The sequence below is a fragment of the Myotis davidii genome, unplaced genomic scaffold, assembly GCF_000327345.1.
Source record: "Myotis davidii unplaced genomic scaffold, ASM32734v1 scaffold159, whole genome shotgun sequence".
Taxonomy (NCBI): domain Eukaryota; kingdom Metazoa; phylum Chordata; class Mammalia; order Chiroptera; family Vespertilionidae; genus Myotis; species Myotis davidii.
Genome location: NW_006291231.1, coordinates 2401866 through 2422338, shown reverse-complemented (window position 1 = coordinate 2422338; position 20473 = coordinate 2401866). Strand labels below are relative to the sequence as shown.

General features: G+C 46.5%; 1 protein-coding gene and 1 long non-coding RNA gene across 4 annotated transcripts in view; both read left to right on the top strand.

Annotated features, from left to right (window-relative positions):
* The window catches only part of GRAMD3 (GRAM domain containing 3), a 98318-nt gene that overhangs the window by 66824 nt on the left and 11021 nt on the right, over positions 1–20473 (top strand). For all 3 annotated transcript variants that reach the window (XM_015564375.1, XM_015564376.1, XM_006764380.2), the window contains exons 2-10: positions 3775–3894; positions 6928–7039; positions 9010–9076; positions 10021–10124; positions 13316–13411; positions 16193–16264; positions 16362–16457; positions 19619–19730; positions 20252–20374. In XM_015564375.1, coding sequence (XP_015419861.1) covers positions 3775–3894; positions 6928–7039; positions 9010–9076; positions 10021–10124; positions 13316–13411; positions 16193–16264; positions 16362–16457; positions 19619–19730; positions 20252–20374 — 902 coding nt within the window. The remainder of the gene's footprint in view (positions 1–3774; positions 3895–6927; positions 7040–9009; positions 9077–10020; positions 10125–13315; positions 13412–16192; positions 16265–16361; positions 16458–19618; positions 19731–20251; positions 20375–20473) is intronic.
* On the top strand, positions 3913–6587 carry LOC107183186. The gene is made up of 2 exons (XR_001513969.1): positions 3913–4702; positions 4806–6587. It is a non-coding gene; the product is annotated as an uncharacterized LOC107183186 (long non-coding RNA).

The following is a 20473-nucleotide window of genomic DNA, read 5'->3' as shown; positions in this document are numbered from 1 at the left end:
GATGTGTCTGGAGAACAGAGTCGATCTCTGGGAGGAATGAGAGTGGTGGATCCATACAAGAATTCTAATTTTGAATCTTCATGAAATCCAAATCACGTTCTCATCCGGTCTGTGAGGCCTGGGAATGGACAGACGTTGGGCTGATAGGCGCTGTCTGACCTGTTGTGCATTTACAGGTTGTGTGACAGTGGGGGCCAGTGTCTCAGTGGAGCAAGCACTTCCCAGCGGGGAACACAAACGCGGTCCCCTGATAGGGGCCTCAGTCTCGGTTGTTGTGAGCATGACTGTCTCACGGCTCTGAAATTCCTACTGAAAAGCTTTCAGGGCCCATATGGATGCTTGGAGGTGGGAGAGGAAAGAACCCGCCGTGGCCCAGGGGAAGATGGGCCCTGTGCTCCAGCATCGTCGGCTGCTCTGCGGCCCCTTGTAGCTGTCACTCACTCCTCTCTCCCGCTTGCCCCTCTCCGAGCATCCTGCCCTGTCAGCAGGGACTTGTCCAAAAACATTGTTGAAAGAGGACTGTCTTTTTTTTTTTAAGATTAGCTGTGTTAACTCTTTAGTTAGTGTCCCTGAAAGGGCCTTGCTTTGTGTGTGTATGTTTTTTTTAAAGCAAAACTGATGCCTTTATTTTCATGATTTAAATGAGACGTGTTATTTCATCTCCACCGCCCGCTTCCCTGACAGTAACTTAGTTACTGAGAGGCCAGGCAGCATTCCGCCCCCTCCCACACTCTGCTCCTCAGACAGGCGTCTCCACTGTTTGACTTCTGCATAGTTTCATCTGCTGCTGACAGGCCTCTGAGGGTCGGGGGTTTGCGGAATAATCTCTCCTGTTGGTAGGAATTAGCTTGCTTCAGTTTCCGTAGCATCTTTAAGTAAAACAAAAGAAAAAAAACTAAAATTGAATTGGTCCCTAGATGAACTTCACTGACTCTTTGAGACACTACAGAATGAATCCCACGTCGGTCAACACACATAAATGACCACCATGAACAAAATGCTGAGCTAAGTGCAGTGGAGGGGGACGGAGGGGGAGGAGGAAGACATAAGTTCCCTGCTTTTAAGGAGTTTATTTAGCCTAGTAGTTGGCTAAGCCGTTTGAGAGGAAGAAGTTAACAGAAAAAGGCACTGGTTAATTCGGGGCCTGGTGAGTGATCAAGCCGGCAGCAGCGGAGCCGAGACCACTGGGATAGACGGCTCTGTGGAGCCAGTGCGCACCACCCCAGGGCCTTCAAGGACAGACCCAGCACTGGGGGCCAAGTGCAAGTGTCAGGAAAAGTGGGGTGGACACTACCTAGAAAGAAGCCAGTTAACTTGAGCAGACCTGTGTGTTCTGTCCTTAAGAGGCACGGCTTGGTGGGCTGACAGGTGTGCACCGCACCTTCTCAGTGCTGAGCCGGGCCCTGAACCAGGACCACCACAGGGCGAAGCACTCAGCGCCCTGCCCTGCACACAAGTGCCTACCCAGCTGGGGCCAGGAGAGGCAGGAACGCGGCCAGCTTTGCTTCCTAGCACCTTGGTGCTGGGCTAAGCAAGGGGCACCTTATCTCTGCCAGGCTGTGTACCAGGGGGGCTCCATCCAAACAGAGAGGCCCCTCTTTATTGTGGGGGTGAGGTGGCTCTTGCTAAGGGCACACAGGTACTGCCCAGGACAACGGCGGCTCTACCTCTGCGTCTTAATCTGGCCCGGCCTGAAATGCAGTAAATATTTGAATAACAGCTGAGATGGATTGTTGAAGTTCCACGCACACTCGCCCTACTTCAGGAGGGACTCTCGAGTGGGTTTCTGCCTGATGCCGCTGAAGCAGGGGTTCTCAACTTTCCTAATGCCGCGACCCTTTAATACAGTTCCTCATGTTGTGGTGACCCCCAACCATAAAATTATTTTCGTTGCTACTTCATAATTTTGCTACTGTTACGAATCGTAATGTAAATATCTGATATGCAGGATGTATTTTCATTGTTACAAATTGAACATAATTAAAGCAGAGTGAGTAATCACAAAAACAGTATGTAATTATATATGTGGTCTTAGGCAACCCCTGTGAAAGGGTCATTCGACCCCCAAAGGGGTCGTGACCCACAGGTTGAGAACCGCTGTACTGAAGGAAGGGTGCTGTGTGTGCCTTGGGGGGAGAGGGGAAAGGCAGAGATAGGCTTGAAGGCCCCTTAGCAGTTCTAAAATGCTTTTAAACTTGATGCTAAATTTAAGTGAAGTCCTCTCTTTGAAACCAAAGCAGTGTCTTCCTGTTACTATTTCAAGGCTCTCCACATCCCTTCTGTCACATGGTGCAGTTCGGTTATGGACTGAGGCCCTTTATAAGAGTTCTAAGTGCTTTGAAAAGGACTGAAGAAGTAGAGGGCTGGGCCTTTGTCCCCAAATAGGTATCTGTTTAGGAAAAGAGAAATGCTAACTACCAAATGGGAGCACCAGCCATCTGTGGGGATTATTCATGGATCCCTTGGCAGAGATACTTGGCCTTGATTTTGACACCACAATGGAATTTTCACGAGCGGTAAAATGTGGTAAATCAGCAACCACAAAGCTTAACCTAACCAGTAACACTTCCTGCGTGCATGTTCATTGGCAGGTGAAGATACCGAAGGGGTGCTAAGTTCGGATTAAAATGAGCTAAACTGTCATAGCAATGCGATGTTAATATGCCTTCCCTCACACATGCTCAGCCACCATGGGGTTCTCACATTCTCAGAAGTGTGTTCTGTGAGTTCTTTGCTGTGCAGGCTGACACCCAGGAAGGTCTGACCCATGAGCAACACCTGTATTCTCCCTCCCCTGGTTCCTGCCTCTCCTCTTCCCACGCTGTTCCTGAGGTTGAGGGGCCACCCCCATGTCCAGCACGCTGATCACCTCCATCCTCAGTGGTTCAGTGTGCAGACCCTCTTGACTGACTTTCCTCTCTATTCCCTCTTCACCAAGGTCAAACCTAGTCTTCCAAAAGCCTATTGATCGGGATTATATTCCACCAGTGTCCCAGATTCTGGGTGAGGATAAAAATCAGATTCCCAGCCCACCTGGATTTCTTGCACTGAAGAGCTAATAAGGGGGCTAGATGGATAGATAGGTGGTTGCATGGGAGGGAGACAGACAGAGACAGAGAGAGAACACCCATGTACACCAAGACCTATCAGATGGACAGACCTGAGTTTGAGTCCCAACTCAGACAAATGCTAGTTCTGCAAACTTGGGTAAGGTAGTTACTGTCTGAGAGCCTCAGATTCCACATCTGTCACATGGGGAAATAATCCCACCTAGCCTGGGCGGGTGGTTGTGCCAACAGGTGAGAGACTGCCACTTGCCTAAGAGGTGCTTGCTTAAATAACAACAGCCCAAAGTGGGGCCCGGATAACTACAACAGAGGGTGACTAAGTGACACAAGCCGGGCAAACAAAGGGCCGCGGGGTTTCCCGGCAGGAAGGCGCACACCTGGCTGAGGGCTGGGAGTGTGTGTGCGCAGGGGCCCTCCCAGCCTCCAGGTGATCTGCACTCTGCACGGGGAGGCAGGGCAGAGCAGGGCCCGGCCGCAGACCTGGGAGGCAGCAAGTCCTCACAGAGCCCGCTGTTTACCTGCTGAAGCCCGCCGAGCGGGGTTGCAATGGAGGTTTGGAAAGGGCACAGCCACCCCAGTTGACCTCAGCCTGTTGGTGGGGACAGAGGAGCATTCCACGCTCCAGAAGGCGAGGTGACTTCACCATTTTTTCCCGTCCGCCCCCGCGCTGGATGTCTAAGGTGAAGCGATTTTCTCTCTTCTGCAGCTCAGAGGCCGAGAATGGTGTGGAGGAGAAAAAGAAGGTCTGCAGGTCGCCCACAGCCCAGTCCCCCACCCCATCCAGCGAGGCCGAGTCCCCAGACCCGAAGAGAGTCATCTGCCTGCGGTGAGTCCTCACGCCCACTTGGTTCTTCTTGCTGCTGGGAGGAGCTGGCGATTCCAGCTCTATGGTGGTAGTTTGAAGAGTGCCTGAGGGTTGTCTGTAGGCCAACAACACCCCGAGAAAGAAGCGGGTGTTTTTCCTTGAGATCCCGGCACTGGCGCTTGCCTTCCTTGCTCGTGTCCTTCTGAAAGAGGACTTTTCTCCTTCCGGCCCAGCCTGCTGCGGCGTGTCTGCCCTTTCCTTAGAGCACTGGCTTTGCTAACTGATGAAGCCGGGGGCCCTCTTTCCGGATTAGGTTTATAAAGCACCTGGGAAGGCCCGCCCAGGCTGGAGTGTCTGCTTCGCCTCTGGGTGTGCACACCTGCTGTCTCACTCTCCTGACAGCCACAAAAAAGCGTGGAGGGGACCCCATTGGGGGTCCCCAGGCCGGCTGTACAGGCTGGGACCACGGTTTGGTGGTGGGGCTCTGGGGGGCCCAGCAGTTTTGAGATGTGGAGCTGCGGTCCCCATCCCTCCTCGAGGCACCAGTATGTGCTGTCCTTCCCATAAGAGGAAGAAGTAGGAACGAAAGAGTGGCTTTTTAGCCCTGAAAAGAGAAGGTTAAACCAGTGGTCAAGTCCAAGTGAGGTGGCCCTGGATCTGTAGGAGTTGTGGGGTGACCGCCCGCCTCCTGCTGTTAGACCCGTCAGAACTACCTTCTGCGTCCTTGGGCCCCTGCTAGAGGACGAGTGAGTAACTCCTGCTTTCCCTTTCCTCCTGGCTGCCCAGCCCACCCCTTCTCTCCGCCTCCCTACTTCATACAGGACCACGTGTAAGTCTTCGCTCTCCCCCAGATCTGCCTGTCACTGCCGGCCCTCTCGCCAGCTGTGCTGCGAGCCTGACCTCACCTCTCACTTTACCCCTGTTTGCTGTAGCCGTTTCCTGTCGGCGCATCCTGTGTCACTCACCAGATGAGCATGTTGTTTCTTGTGTCTCTCACCATGTGGACTGGCTGCGGCATGCTCCTTTAAAGCACCGCTGGTTTAGCTCCAGCCTCCCCCGGCTTTAGATGAGATCCATTCTCCCGGCCAGGGCATGCTTGCTCAGCGGCACAGGGCTTGTGCTCCCCGGAGGTGCCGCCAGCCCAGCGCTTGGTTTCTGGCTCGGCTCTCACTGTCTGGAAATTCTTGGTTTTTGCATCAGGGGCCCCGCAGTTTCATTTTGCACTGCTCCTGCTCAGAGTCACTTGCGGGAAGTGAGAATAACAGGGTTGAGACCAAAGCCCTGCTGTGTAAATATGCACCCCTCCCCCACCGCCAGAGATTGGCGCTCTGTGTGCACGCAGGCCCCTTCTGCTCTTCCTCTTGACGCTGTCAAGGGCTCAGCTTGTCACCTGTGCTTCCCGTCCATGGTTCTTCAGAAGGTCTGACCCCTGCCTTGACCACTCCATTACTATTTGTTCATTTGGATCAGCAGAACTGATAGATTCAAATTAGTGGATAGTATAAGTAATAGGTAATTTGATATTTGAAAAAAAAATCATTTCATTTTCAAGTACAGTACAAATGTTTACTCATAATTTTTGTAAGTAATCCCTAGAATTCTAAAGACATTGCGACCTGGGAATAGCTTCTGTGGCCAGTACCTGAATCCCAATCAATGTCCCTTGAATAGCTGAGAGGTATCTCACCTGTGGTTTGAGCATCACAGATTCAAACAGAGTCTGGCAGGGGCCTGGGACATCACAGAGTCCGCCTCTTCACAGCTGAGAAAGCCAGAGCCTGATGTCCCTCTGACTTCAAGCGTTTCTGTCCCTCGGCCACACCCATATGCCACTCACATTGCTTAAAATTCTCCTTAAATCGGCTTTGAACCAAAAATTTTAGCTGTGCCTCATTCCAAGGAATCATATTGTGAAATCGTAGATGTCATGGGCCATTTTCCCCCAATAAACAAAAAGAAAATCTGCATAATCATATAATAAAACTTGTTCATATGTATATATACGCAAACGTCTAAAAATCACACATGCACCCGCTCTGAGATGACTGTGTTGAGCTGTGGGCTGAAGCCACGTGCAGTCACACGTCTACTATATGGACAGCCTAGACTAGAACTGCCTTAGGAAGGAACCCTGGACGTGACTTCCAAACATGTTGTTCTTTTGTATCCCGGTTTCACTCCGACTGTTTTCCCACTCTGGGATGTTTTGTCTCTTTTCCTCACACCCAAATCCTGCTCATCCTATTAGGCCCCACGCATTAAACCCACATTGTTCTATTGGTCTCCTCTTCTCCTTCCTCCTGCTAGACTAATGGTCTCTCTACCTCTTCCTAACGCCTGTGATATTATTGTTTTGATGCTAAATCGTGTACTGCCCTTCTAAGAAGTTTTGTTTTTAATCTGTTTTCATTTTCTACTGCGGTATCATTGACATATAACATTATATTAGTTTCGGGTGTACCACATGATTCAATATCTGTAAACATTGTGAAATGCTCACCGCAGTAAGTCTAGTTGATATCTGTCCTCATCATGCATAGCTACACATTTTTTTTCTTGTGATGAGGACTTAGAGAGATGTTTGACTGTGCACAGGCTCCTTAAGGATAAAGACTGTCTTGTGTGTCCCAGGCATTTCACACAATGCCCCACTTAATGAACACCTGTTAAATATTAATAGATTTCTGACACAAAAATGTTTTTGATTGAACTATCGCTGCAATTTTGTTTAATGATGTGCCTCCTATACTCTTTATACTGACTAAAATACTTTTGAGGTGATAGAATTATTTTCGCAACTGGATGGTTATATTTCTCTTCTCCAAATGGCCATGGCTTCAGTCTGAGATTCCAGTCTGCTGAAGCCATCCCAGCCCTGCAGCATCGGCTCTGTAAACCCCTGAGAGGGTGGCACGTGGTTGCTGGCATCCAGAAGGGCAGGGCGAGCGGCAGGTCTTCTTGTGAGATGGGATAATAATCAAGATGTATTACAATGAAATGAATGAGCAGCATAAAAAATTCATCCTATAGTCGCCCTGGGTTTTCTTTCCTCAGGTCAAAATCCAGTTTCGATGGTGTCTCTTTAGGGAGTGATAAGAACGATTGCAAAACAGAAAGCAAAAATGACTCTAAGATTGAGAGGAAAAAGTCTTCGTCTTCCAGCCAGGTAAGCGGGTGTGGGACATGTGTTATCTCCAGGGCGACAGAGCGTGTCGCCAATGGGAAGGAGGAGCCCACGCAGGCAGCTTCCCGCTGGGCAGGACTACATGGGCGTTGGTTGTAGAGGATCCAGGAGAAAGGGCGGATCATAGATCCTTCCATTGATTTTTCATCACTATCATAATTTACAGCTGACCTTTCCACACATACTGAGTGGGACTGAGCCCCAGACTGTGCCCCTAACTCTGACAGGTGCCCACAGGCACCCCCAGCAGGGATCGGCACCGAGTCCCATGCTTGTCTCATAATTGGCCAAGACTGGGAGAGGTGTGACATCCTTGCATTGAAATGAAGGAGTATGGGGACAGAGGCCACCCAGCTGCACACAGAGGAAGACCTGCGGACAGCGGCATTACTTGCTTCTGCTCTAAAATACTAGTATATCGAAGCATCGAAGCCCAGTTCTGCGCCGTAGCGTGTGACGGACTTACTAGGCCAACAGTGGGATTTTTTGATAATTCATCCCTAAATACTTGAATATGTGTCTCCTAAGAACTATTACAAAACACTGTTGGCACACCCAAGAAATTGAACTAAATAAGTGCACAAAATATATTATTAATGTGAATCCATTTTTTTCAAATGTCCACAATCATCCCAGTAGTGAACACCTTTTCTAAGGCTTTTCTGTTTCCCCTCTCAAACATCCGCTCAAGAGCCAGGTATTGCTTTTCATTTCTATCAGTCCCACTACTCTTTTTTTAAAATCTCTTATAACAATGTTATGTTTGAAGAGTCCATGGCCCGGGATATTTTTAAATCAAGTGGTGCTCACTGTAGCCACTAAAAACATCTCAGTAAAGCCCCCTTGCACACCTGGCTTTAATCAGGTAACTTCCTGGATGCAGGTGTATTCCTAGGAGGCGACGTGAGGTAACCTTCTATATGAGGTGTTTATCTATAAAACAGTAACTTGTGGGGGCCGTCCGTCATCTGCACGGCCTGTCTGAAGCTCTTCTTGACAGCAGTACTAGGGCCACTTTTGCCATTGGGATCACACCTGGTTTGGATAATAGGACATCCAGGATCTGTTTTGCTCCTAAGAGTTTTCCATCAAAAGCATCTGTCAGGCAGAGGGGTGCTTGGAAGGAGGACCCAGCTCTACGTCTGAGAGCTGGGGTTCCAGGTAACCCAGTGTCTCTGAGGCACAGTGTCCTGACCCAGGCAATGGCGATCCTGGGTGGTTTGTGAAAGCATTTTGCCAAGTGTGAAATTTGGTCTGTACATTTTTGTCAGAGTTGTAGAAATAGATTCCTTGAAAATGGAGAGGTTTTCAACATTTCAGACTCTTGGGCTTTCTACCTCCCTAGACAGAAACCCTACCGGTCTTGACGGTCATCTCCCTGGGACACTGGCTAAGGAACCGCCTTCACAATAACAGTGTTGTGACAATCCCAGGTAGTAGGTCCTTAGCCGTTTTGTCCCATTTGATCCTTAGGGCATCCCATGGAGGCAAGTCGTTTTTGACCTCTGGCACAGAAGAGGAAGCTGAGGCCCAGAGAGGCTAAGTGACTAGACCCCAATCACAAACCAAAGAAGTGTGGCCAAAACTTGAACTCAGGTCGATGTGACTACAGAGTTTTTAATAGACTACTCACCTGTAGCCCTAGTGCCCTGGTGAGATTCCTTAGCATCCCTCTCATTTCTTACATGGGACACCCTTATCCAACACCCGCTGCATCATAGTTATACTGTACACGCAACCAGCAGGGCAGTGATCTTGTTGGCAGAGGAACCCTTCGTGCCCTGCATTCCACTGAAGGGTTGTGTTGGAGACTGTAAGATCAGAGAGATGGAATTCATGAAGATGCTGAAATAAGGGAGGGAACGTGTATTGTGTCATTTAAATTGGAGTTAAAATGTGTGATGTTCCACAAAAAACTGAGAGTGGCCATGTCTGTTTTGTTCCCACTGTAGTACAAGGCAAATCTGCACTTCCACAAGCTGTTTCTTGATGTCCCGACTGAAGAACCACTGAGGCAAAGTAAGTTCTGTCCCGTTTGGCTTTTTAAGCTCCATAGTTGAAAAGATGCTCATTGGTTTAGGGGAGGAAGAGGGCTGGGGACTGAATCACCAAGGGGTGGTTTCTGAAAGTCACGAGGTAGCCGCAACACCAGCTTCATTCAGCTCTCACCGAGGCTCTTGAAAGACGAGTAGAATGGGAACCTGAGTCTCCCTACTTGATACGGAGCCGATCCAAGATGATTCCAGAATGAGGTCCTCGCCTTCCATACCTACTGCTGAAATGCATTGTGTTTGGATTGTTCTGAGATTTAGGATAACAAGCCTGGAGCAAGACAGGCCACTAAAATAAGGCTAAAAAGACACACAGATCTGGGTGGACAGACATGTGCTGACACCTGCATTGTGCAGGGCGCAATAGTCACGCCTAAACACCCTGCCCAGCATGCCAGCTAAGCACCTGCTCGCCGTAGGGGTTCACCAGGGCCCAGGGCTCCATTTCAGCCCCTCCGTGTACAGTGCTAGGGCGAGATGCTGGTTCCAGCCATGATACCCAAGCAGGAAGGCGTGGGTCACATGCTGTACCAGCAGTTGGACCATCTATTTCAAAGGGCGTCACTAGTGACAGTCCCAGGGAAGCAGGGCAGGAGCGCTGAGGTTAGCACAAAGGGACACACCTTCCTACTTAGAGGAGATTCCTGAAACACCATTCCTGAACCTCATTGGCAGTGATAGATCTGCCTTTCTGGTTTGATTTTCATGCTAAAATGTGTAAAACTTTGAATGAAAAAAAACAAACCCTCATCTCTGTACTTTTACTCCAGTGAGGATGACTGAAAGGGGATGACAGATGTTGTGAGCATGGGAGTGGGTTGTCTCTGCCCATCCCGGAGTCACCAGCATCTGTACAGAATTCTTGTTCTGAATGTAAATTCCAAGTGATGTAATACGTGTGTATTTTCTCAGGCTTTACCTGTGCTCTGCAGAAAGAAATTTTATACCAAGGGAAGCTCTTTGTGTCAGAAAACTGGATTTGCTTTTATTCCAAGGTCTTTGGAAAAGATACTAAGGTTTGTATCATTTTTCAGAAAGGAAGCTAACCCTGTGGATAGTAATTGCTTTCAGTGTAGCAATATTTGTAAGTATTGTGTCATTATTATACCCTTAATGTTGGTTCCAAAGGGGACAGGTTCTGAGTGACAGGTTCTTAATGCCAACACCTCCCTCTCTCCCACAATCTTGCCCTCAATCCTTCTTACCCGGCCAGTGTCACCAGAGAACGCGTTATTCCTATGAAAAGTGTTCCACCATCAGTTTTAAGGATGTACATTAAACTAAAACAATTTGTTAAAAGAAATCCCGATTTTGTTCTGTATTCATACCAGTTAACCATCTAGAAAAAGCTGCTTACAGAGTTCACTGTGTGCTGCTGCCAGCCCAGGAGGAGCAGGAACTGCAGCATTAGGACGGAGTCTGAGAGTCATATACCCACAATCCCCAGTGGGTGCTGACTGACACCTTGGCATCCCCATTAAGTACAGAGCTGGAGAAACAGACGCCCGTGACACACTGAGCCGCTAAGGAGAACAGCCTGAAGGAGTTGGCGGCTTCCCAAGCCACCGCCTTCTAAAACAAGGCCCTTGGGACTGTGGCATCAGAAGGGAAGAGAATTCCATGCCTCTGACATTCTTGCCCTTTGAGCTGTGCTGTCACATCCAGGCCGCCCCAATAAGGAGTCAGAGGCACACCGTGTTGGGGGTGCGTGACCGCAGCGAGGTTTCAAGCATTCTGATTTGTGATCATGAGTAAGCAGCCTTTCTATTCATGAAGTAGCTGATTAAAAATTCTCTTTAAGTGGTAGGTATGTTTAATTTAAGTCTTCTCCCTGCAGCCATGGGCAGTCTTCTAGCTAAAGACCACGTATCAAATAAAATGGAAATTCTTTATTTTGTTGGTGTTGAGTCAGCAAACTAGCATGCTATGTCGAATGCTATTTTTATATTGTTCCTTTACTATATAGAGTTGTTTTAGATGCACAGTTATTATCTGAATCACTATAATGCAAAGTGATATTAAGCAGTATTCCACCCTATTTCTAAGATTTCTGGATTCTAAGACCTTGATCATGGAGTGGGGACGGGGGGTGGGGGTTGAGCGCCATCCAGTTCGAGGGGGTAAAGATGCTGTCAGGAGTTCAGGGAGAGCCAGCAACTCACTGGAGCAGCAGGGTGTGAAGACATTAGTGAGGAAAGTCTTAATCTTCCTTTAAGGATAGAGGAATGCACAAAGCCAGCACGTGCAGTTTCACACGCATACGAATCTGCCAATGGTTTCAAAATCCTACTGCCATTTACGAGAAAACTGACCCAAAAAAGGTAAAAGGAGTGACCCTGTGTTTAAAGGCTTGCCACACCGGGGTTGCTTTTGCATGTGCTGTATCCAAGAGACAGGAGATTGAAAACGAGCAGAGAGGGGACACAGGACCGGGACAGTGACGTGTACATTTCTTCCCCTGGAAGGATGGCTCAAGGGGCCTCAGCTCCGTGATGGAACTTCCTCCCTGCCAGCAGGCCTGGGCCCAGCACCATCCAATGTGAACTCAAGGCAACCACGATTTTCTCTAGGAAGAGGACTTTTCTGAACACCCTACCCTGGAAAAAAAAGACTAATAAAGTGTAGTGTTAATTTAATCAGGGCCTTTTAGCCCACTGGTATTTTCAGATGCTTATAAAATTAAATGTGTGCATCACAATCTACCTAGGCTCACCCTAAAGGTTATTATTTCCACTTTCTCTCTCACGTGTGATCTAGTTGTCATTTTATACTCGTGAAGCCACTGACTGAAAACTCCTTCTTCAGGAGGTTCCGTGCCTTAGATTATGAAAAGAAATCCTAAGTTATAGCCCCTCAACACTGCTCAGAAACAAAATGAGAAGCATTTTTACATCGCCATCTGTCTGAGTAGATCTTGACATCTTTTTTCCAAAGTCATCTCAACCTACAGCTGGAGTGACAGTAGAACAATTCCACCTAAGTGTGAATGCAAATAGTCAACATAAAAAGCATATTTTTTTTTCCTTCCTTTAAATTGCCAGCATTAACTGAAGGACCTCCTTTTCCCCACTGACCTCGATTTCTTTCAGAATATATAAAGCATTTTTGCAAAATACATGTTCAAGTGAGTGGGTGCACCTAGAGAGAGGTTCAGGTCATATTCTTTTTACCGTGGGTGTGTGTGTAACTCTGTTTTCAGAGATCAAAGTGATGTGATCCCTGAAAACCAAAGTGGGTTGAAGGGATGCAGCTATAACATATAAGTATCAGGAGCATCGACTATTCTTTGTGGCATCTGATACATTCTTGTAGTATATTGTACGGAAAAAGAACTACACTTAGGATAAGATTTGTTCGGATTCTGTCTTTGTAACTTACTATATTTATGATTAAGCAAGTCATATGCCTCACTACACAAATGTCCTTATCTCTTAGAATATCTACTTTACAGGAAGGTCATAACTAAGTGGCATTATCACCTGTAAATAGGTATGAATAGTAGCTGCTACAGTTGTCATTGTTATTCTTTATTGTTTGAACCAGAAAAGAAATTAGAGTTCTTCTGCTTCACCCATCCTCTTTACATGAGGCAAATGAGGAAATGAAGAACAGGGTCATTGAGTGCTAGGCATTTTCCATACATTATCTCACTTAATCCACAGAACATCCTGGGAAGTAGATAAAACTAACCCCATTTTACAGATCAGGAAACTGAGGCCTAGAAAGGATAACTCATCAGGTAGAGGAGGTCATATAGACAGTAACAGAACCGAGCTGAGAATTCAAGTTCCAGACTTTCTGTCCAGTAATGGTTCTATTACACCAGTGCTTTTCAACATTTTACCCACCCACATGTGCCTGAGACAGAGGAGAGGGGGGTATGGGAGATTAGCCTGCAAAAGCAACCTTTAGAGCTTATCTTTAGCATGCATGTAAATTTTGCATTCTAGTCCCAAGTCTAAAGATAAAGGTTTCCCAGGAAGCTGTTCAGCGGGACTGATGATCCCGATTTATCCCCTGGCTGTGCATTAACAACAGCTTAAGGAGCTCAGGGACACAGCCAGGCCACTCTAAGATGGATTTTCCATGGGTCCCAGGGAGCCTGCTGCCGATTTGTTATCGGTCTGTTTTCTCCTTTAACAGGAAAACTTGAAGTGTTGTTCTGTGAAGTCTTCACCAGTGTGTTAATGCAGGGCTTCTGTTTCAGATCTCTATTCCGGCTTTCTCCGTAACCCTGATAAAGAAAACCAAAACTGCGCTTCTGGTGCCAAATGCCCTGATTATAGCGACGGTCACAGACAAGGTGAGTATGCCCCAGAGCAGGGCATCTTGCTCCATCCTGCTCCACTCTCCCTTCCCTCCTGCCGAGACCAAGGCCCTGGACCATAAATATCATTATCTCCCACAGGGAATCACCAAGTATACGTAAGACTGATTTGTAAAATCCTAGCCTGTAGTGTTGTTTCCCCTCACAAGATGATTTCTTCTAATATCATTGTTGCCAATTTTTAATTTCCCGCTGACTTATTTATATTTGCTTGACCGAGGTCAAAAAAATAAAATTTGTTCCGAACTTCCCTTTCCCTAATATCTGTTAGGTCAGGCTAAGTTGATATTCGGTGTCTTTAGCATGATTTAAAACAACAACCATCCCCATCTTGTTGACAGGGTAGGGTGGGTGACACTGAGGAGTCCCTGCAGTGGGGGTGGCCAGCCGCCCCATAACCTCAGATGGGACCTCTCCAAAGGCATCCCAAATACCTAAAACGTGTGCTTGTTATGTGCGCCCAAATTCAGACCAGTTCCTGGCCCCTCTTGGCTTCCAGGTTGCCTTACCTATGCCACTTTTTTTATTAAATACTAGAGGCCCGGTGCACGACATTTGTGCACTTGAGAATTAGGGGTCCCTCCTCCCGGCCTGCGCCCTCCTGACCCCTTAGGGAGCAGTCCTAAGTTGGCAGGTGGACATCCCCCAAGCAGCTCCCAAGAGGCTCCCACCAGCACTGCTGCACTCCCCAGCCGTGAGCCCAGCTTCTAGCTGAGCGGCGCTCCCCTTGTGGGAGCACACTGACCACCAGGAGGCAGCTCCTGTATTGAGCGTCTGCCCCCTAGTGGTCAGTGCACGTCATAGTGACCTGTCATTCTGCCATTCACTCTATTTGCATATTAGCCTTTTATTATATAGGATACTTTTATTGATTTCAGAGAGGAAGTGAGAGAGAGAGAGAGAGAGAGAGAGAGAGATAGACACACCAATGAGACAGAATCATTGATCAGCTGCCTCCTGCACATCCCCTACTGGGTCTCGAGTCCGCCAGGTGCCTCCCGTTTCATAGGTCAGTGCTCAACCACTGAGCCCCACGGGCTGGGCTCTATCCCACTTCTGTACGGGAATTCTCAAGCTGTTGTTGACTGTTGTGATGCCACAGTCATGTGCAACCAGAAGTATTTTCACTGAGAGGTGTTTATTTCAGCTTGGGTAGAGATAGGGAGTGGAATATTTTGGTTACCCATATTTCACTTGAAATTATTTTTTAATATTTTGCCTACTATTTCTATGAAAGCACAAAAGCCACATTCCATTTGTAACCATACTGGATAGTTGAAGAGGGAAAGATGAACTAGAAAATATGTTAATACCTATTTTTGAAAAAATATTTAGATAAACTAATGGCAATTAAGCATCAAGTACTTCTTGCCAAGCATATGCTAAATACTTTCCTTATGTTTTCCCATTTATTCTACCCTACCACCCTTTTGGGGGTAGATATTGTTAAGAAAACTGAAGCTAAGAGGGCCTAAGTAAGCCATTTGCCCAATGTCGCCTACTCCGTGTCAGAGCCAAAATTTACAACTGGGTCTGTCTAATGCCAGAACCTATAATGTTAACTACCTTGGGATATAATACTGTATTATATTACACTAGAGGCCTGGTGCATGGATTTGTGCACATGAAAGGAAATTAATTAGAAGGTGGCTGGTGGGGCGGGATTGGGCGAGACGGGCCAGACATGCCCAGGAGCCAACCTCCCATTGTCCCTCCCTGGCTGGCTGCACCTGGAGCAGCACTGGGGCTCAAAGGGCATCTGCGGAGTGAGTGGGGTCCCTCCAGCAGGTGGGGTCCCTCAGCCTGGCCTGCGGGGATCAGGCCGAAACCAGCAGTCCGACATCCCCCAGGGGTCCCAGAGTGTGAGAGGGCACTCTGCAAAGTTGCTGTCGCTCAGCAGCTTCTGCGTTGAGCTCTGCCCCCTGATGGTCAGTGCGTGTCATATCTACCGGCCAGTCGGCCAGTTGCTTAGGCTTTTATATATATAGATCATATTGGAAATTGTATCAGTTTCTTTAATGGGTGAATTGAATAAGAGGGGTAATCACAAAATTTGGAAAGTGAGCCTGGAAAGATTCTATGGCTCAAATACATGGAGAAAGAGTGAGTTTTAATATTTTTCTCAACATACTGTTTAGGGTAAAATCATTTTTCCTTATGTCATTGGTCTCCAAATTACTTGTCTGGCTCTGATTTTACTTCTTTTCCATACTCACTTATAAGTACCCTCTGCAGAAATCTCCATATTTGTACAAGGAAGGATCTGGAAGTGGCTTGAAAAAGAACGAGCCTATTAGAGCCCCTGGGAAATTTTCAGTGGAAAGCGAGGTCAGCACAGAAAAAGCAGACCCTCAGGAATTGCTAGATGCCTAAACAAGCAAACAAAAAAACAAAAAAAAAGGAGGTGGAGAGGGTTTAGTAAATATCACCAGCCTTGTCTTAATGCCCAGATCTTTCCTACTGGTGCAGATTTGGGGCGCCTTTCTCAGGGTATTAGAGCCTTCATTTTTCTCTATGTTTGTCCATTACTTCAATTGAGTTTGAGGGTTTTGTTGCTATCGTTGGGGAGTATATTTCCTTTAGTGCGGGAGTAGAATAAGAACTGAATGTGTGGGTGAGCAGGATGAGGATATGGACCAGAGAATGGTCTGTATCATTTAAAGTGAAAAAAAAAGATATACAAAGAAATGTTTGAACTCTGAATACTCCCTTCTCATCAGGCAGTGTCTGTTATTAATTACTCTGTTTTGTTTTCAGTACATATTTGTCTCCCTCCTCTCCAGAGATTCCACTTACAAACTACTCAAATCCGTGTGTGGACACTTAGATGTGAGTACATTGTCGAGCCCCAGTGACTCATCTGTCTTCCGTGCTTCTTACAGTCCCGTAGTTAACCTGGTGTTTCATTTTGTTTCAATCACTGCAGAATACAAGTGTTGGTAACAGTCCCAACCCGTCTTCTCTTGAAAACAGTTTCCGGGCAGACCGCTTCCGGACAGACCGCCCTTCATCTCTGCCTCTGGTGAGTTGCCTACCTAATGTCTAAATGCAAAAGAAAGGGAATATGTGATGCAACTACGGGTCTCCTTCCGCCATGACCAGGGTGCAGGAGGAACTTAGGGCCGTAATAGTTAAGACAAGACGAAGAAACAGGGATCTGTGTCCTGAAGAAGAGGATGACCATAGGGGGTCATAAATTTTTTTCAAGGAATTGAAGGGTTGTCCTGCAAAGGAAGAAACCCGGTAGTGGGCTGCCTTGGGATGACTGGTCACCAGAGATATTCATAAAGTCTTGCTCGTTTGCTTGTCAGTGTTATTTTAGAAGGATTCACCAATCTACTTGGGGTGGGGCATGATTCATCCCACAAACAGTTGGATGTCTTCTGTGCTGAAGGTTCCATGCTAGGACATGCTTTAAGGACATCAGGAAAAATCTAGCCTAGTTCTTGCCTTCAAAGACTTGACAGCCAGCTTAATAGAGAAGATGAGCAATACCTAGAAATAACTAAAAAAATAAAGCAATAGCCCTAGTCAGTTTGCCTCAGTGGATAGAGCACAGGCCTGTGGACTGAAGGGTCCCGGGTGCGATTCTGGTCAAGGGCACATGCTGGGGTTGCGGGCTTGATCCCCAGTTAGGGGTATGCAGGAGGCAGCCAATCAGTGATACCCTCTCATCATTGATGTTTCTATCTCTCTCTTTCTCTCCTTCCTCTCTGAAATTAATCAATATATAAATATAAATTTTATATATATATAGAAAGCTATAATGCCCAAGTGAACGGTAGAGATTATTTGGTTCCTTTAGACTTTGTTGACTACCAACTAAACCTCCTGTGGGGAGTAAGTGCCCCCATTTGTACACGATGTAGACCTGTGATGGTGTAAGCTGGCCCAGGAGAGTCCTAGCCATATGATTCAATTGATTATTCCTAAATTGATTATTGTTAAATGTTGAAATACCTTTGGTGAAGTGGTATGAGCCCATGGTTTCAAGATCTACAAATCTTGTTTTTTGAGAGCTATTCAAAAAGTAGTAAGATTGAAAATATATTCACACAAAAACCTGAACAAGAATGATCATAACTATCTATATATATAAAAGCCTAAGTGCCCATCCAACCATTCGTCTGTTTGCCTGGTAGCTATGATGCTCAATGACCACCAGGGGGCAGACACTTCAACCAGTAGAGGAGGGAGCCTGATTCCTCGTGGAATCGGCCGTGGGTTAGGTCACTGCTGGGGCACTGTTAGCCCCAAATCTGCTTCACCCGCATCCCAGACCCAGAGAGCAGGGAGCCCGGTTCCGGGTGTGTCACCTGAGAACCATCCTCTCGCAATCCTGGACCCTTCAGGAGTTGTCAGAGAGCTGTTTTCGGCCCAGTCCCCACAGGCCAGATCGAGGGACCCCACCAGTGCACAAATCCATCACCAGACCTCTAGTTATTCATAATAGCAAAAAAGTGGAAACAAACTTAATGCCCACTGATTGATGAATGGATAAACAAAAAGTCATCTATCCACACAATGGAATATTCTTTTCCTAAAAAGTAATGATGAATTACTGTTACACACTGCAACGTGGATGATCCTTGAAAACATGCCAGGTGAAAAAAGTCAGACACAAAAGGCCACAATATTGTATAATTCCATTTTTACAAAATGTTCCAAATAGGCAAATCCATATGGATGGAAACTAGATCAGCGTCTGCCAAAGAATGAGGGAGAGGGAAAATTGGGAGTGACTGGGAACGGGTAAAGGTTTCTTTTTGGCAGGGTGATAATAATGTTCTGAAATACGATAGTGGTGATGGTTGCACAACATTGTGAATTTTCTAAAAACGACTAAATAGCACACTTAAAATGGTGAATTTTATGTTGTGAATTTTTATCTCATTTTTTTAAAAAAAATCTATAAAACCTTTTCTAAAACTTTTAAAAAATAGTACAAAATAGAATTAAGTGCATATGACTTAGAATCCAACAAGTCTGGTTTGAAATCTGGTTCCACCCCACTGAGCTATGCCATCAGACGGGCTCTGTAACTGCTCTCCTCAGTTTCCTCATCTAGCACAATGCCAACCCCACAAAGTGGCTGTGAAGGTTAAGTGCAAAATCCTCTGTGTAAGGGGCTTTGCCTACTGCCTCATACATGACAGGCATTCAATACATAGTCATTACGTTCAAGAGACTTGAATTTTTTCCATTTTCGTTCCCTATAAAAATCTTGCACGACATTGAAATGACCCAAAGACAACCTTCCAGTTGAAGGTAGAAGGTTGGCAACTTGCTTACAAGACGAGTCTCTTCTTCATTCGACAGCTGACTAGACTGTAGAGTGCTCAGCCCACGGTGCCTTCCCAGCATGTTTCAGTGACAGCCTGATCTTTGGTTCCGAAGCACGTGGGGGGAATGGCTGGGACTCCACGTTTCCCCTACTTCTCACTCCCTTATCACGCTTCTGTGATTTACATGTAATATTGCTGACCCTGTTTTGATTTAGTGAAGGGGAAAAAAAAACACTAAAGTTTTCCTTTCAGGGTCTAATTTGTTAAAGCCATTTGCCCTTGCCTGTTTCCAATACCTTTTTTTTTCCACCCCCACCCTGGGCAAGCCCCCACCGCCCTAGTGTCTGTGTGCATTGGTTATGCTAATATGCGTGCATACAAGTCCTTTGGTTGCTCTCTAACCCCCCTCCCCTACCATTTGTCTCTAGATCAATCTATTCTTGTTCATCAAATTATGTTGATCATTATCCAACACCTTTTTTAAAAAACTATAATTGAAGAATACCTTTCTCTGTATCTGCATATTCAAACATGCATTTAGATCTTTCTATCTACATTTTTCTTTTATATATGTCTATTTCAGTCACTTTCTCATCATAAAGTGCTAAGTGCAGCTTCTGCAGCTTTTCAGTCATCAGCATTCCAGTGTTTTTCTAGACCTTTGTTGTTTCAAGCAAGTTGGCCACTGTTGTCGATAGAATTCTAACTGCCCGGAAGAATCTCGGTTTCAGGAAGCAGATACCCAGTGATCTGTAGGCAAAATCCCAGTAGTTTGGGGAAATCCTTCCTTCCTTTCCTTATTTTATAGGTCAGGCCTAAGGAAAAAGGCTGGGGCCTGCAAAGGCCTGCCTTCTTCATAGGGGAAATGGCCTCTCTCCATGTCTTTGCTTCCCTGCAGGATTTCAACGACGAGTTCTCAGATCTGGATGGAGTGGTTCAACAAAGGAGGCAAGACCTGGGAGGCTACAGCAGCTCCGGCTCGCAGACGCCCGAGTCCGAGAACTCCAGAGGTCTGGAACATTCTGTATCTTGACTAACTTTTCATTCTCCACAAAACATCTTCATCCCACCCCTTAAAAACACAAAACAAAACCAACCACAAAACACCCGTTGTCTTCCTAGTTAACAACTGGAAAGGGAATCTGGGGAAAGTTCCAGCACACGGATGTGCCTATGTGGTAAAATTCCATTTCCATTTATGCATATTTAATAAATGTCTCATAAATTGACATAATACTAGGTTGACTGAAAGAGAGAAACATACTGTTTCCTTCCCTCTTTTAAGAATATTATGAATTGTTACAGCTGAATCATCTCCATGAGTCTGTGGGGTAAAGACAGACCGTCCTTATATTATTTTATTACTTAATTGCTCCATCATTGAATCCCCAGCCATTCAACCAGCTTAGGAGAAGATCCATTTATGTACTTGGTCATTGTGCACCTTGAGAGCTTGGTTTGCTTTTGTGGTTGATACTACATTTTCAATGTTTTGAGGAGAGTACTTATCCAGCCCTGTTTGGCCTGACAGATTTCCATGTGACAGAATCCCAGACAGTCCTCAGTGTCTCCAAAGGAGAAGCAAAGCCAACGAGGACAGATGTCCAGATGAACAGAGCACCTGAAGGCAAAGCCAAGAGTCTCCCTGCACACGGTGAGGAGCAGATTGGGGGCAGGGGGTGGAAAATCTGCTTGTAACTTTTAAAGGGCCCTCACATTTCACTTCATGGCTGCCTTTCATATCCCCCTCCCC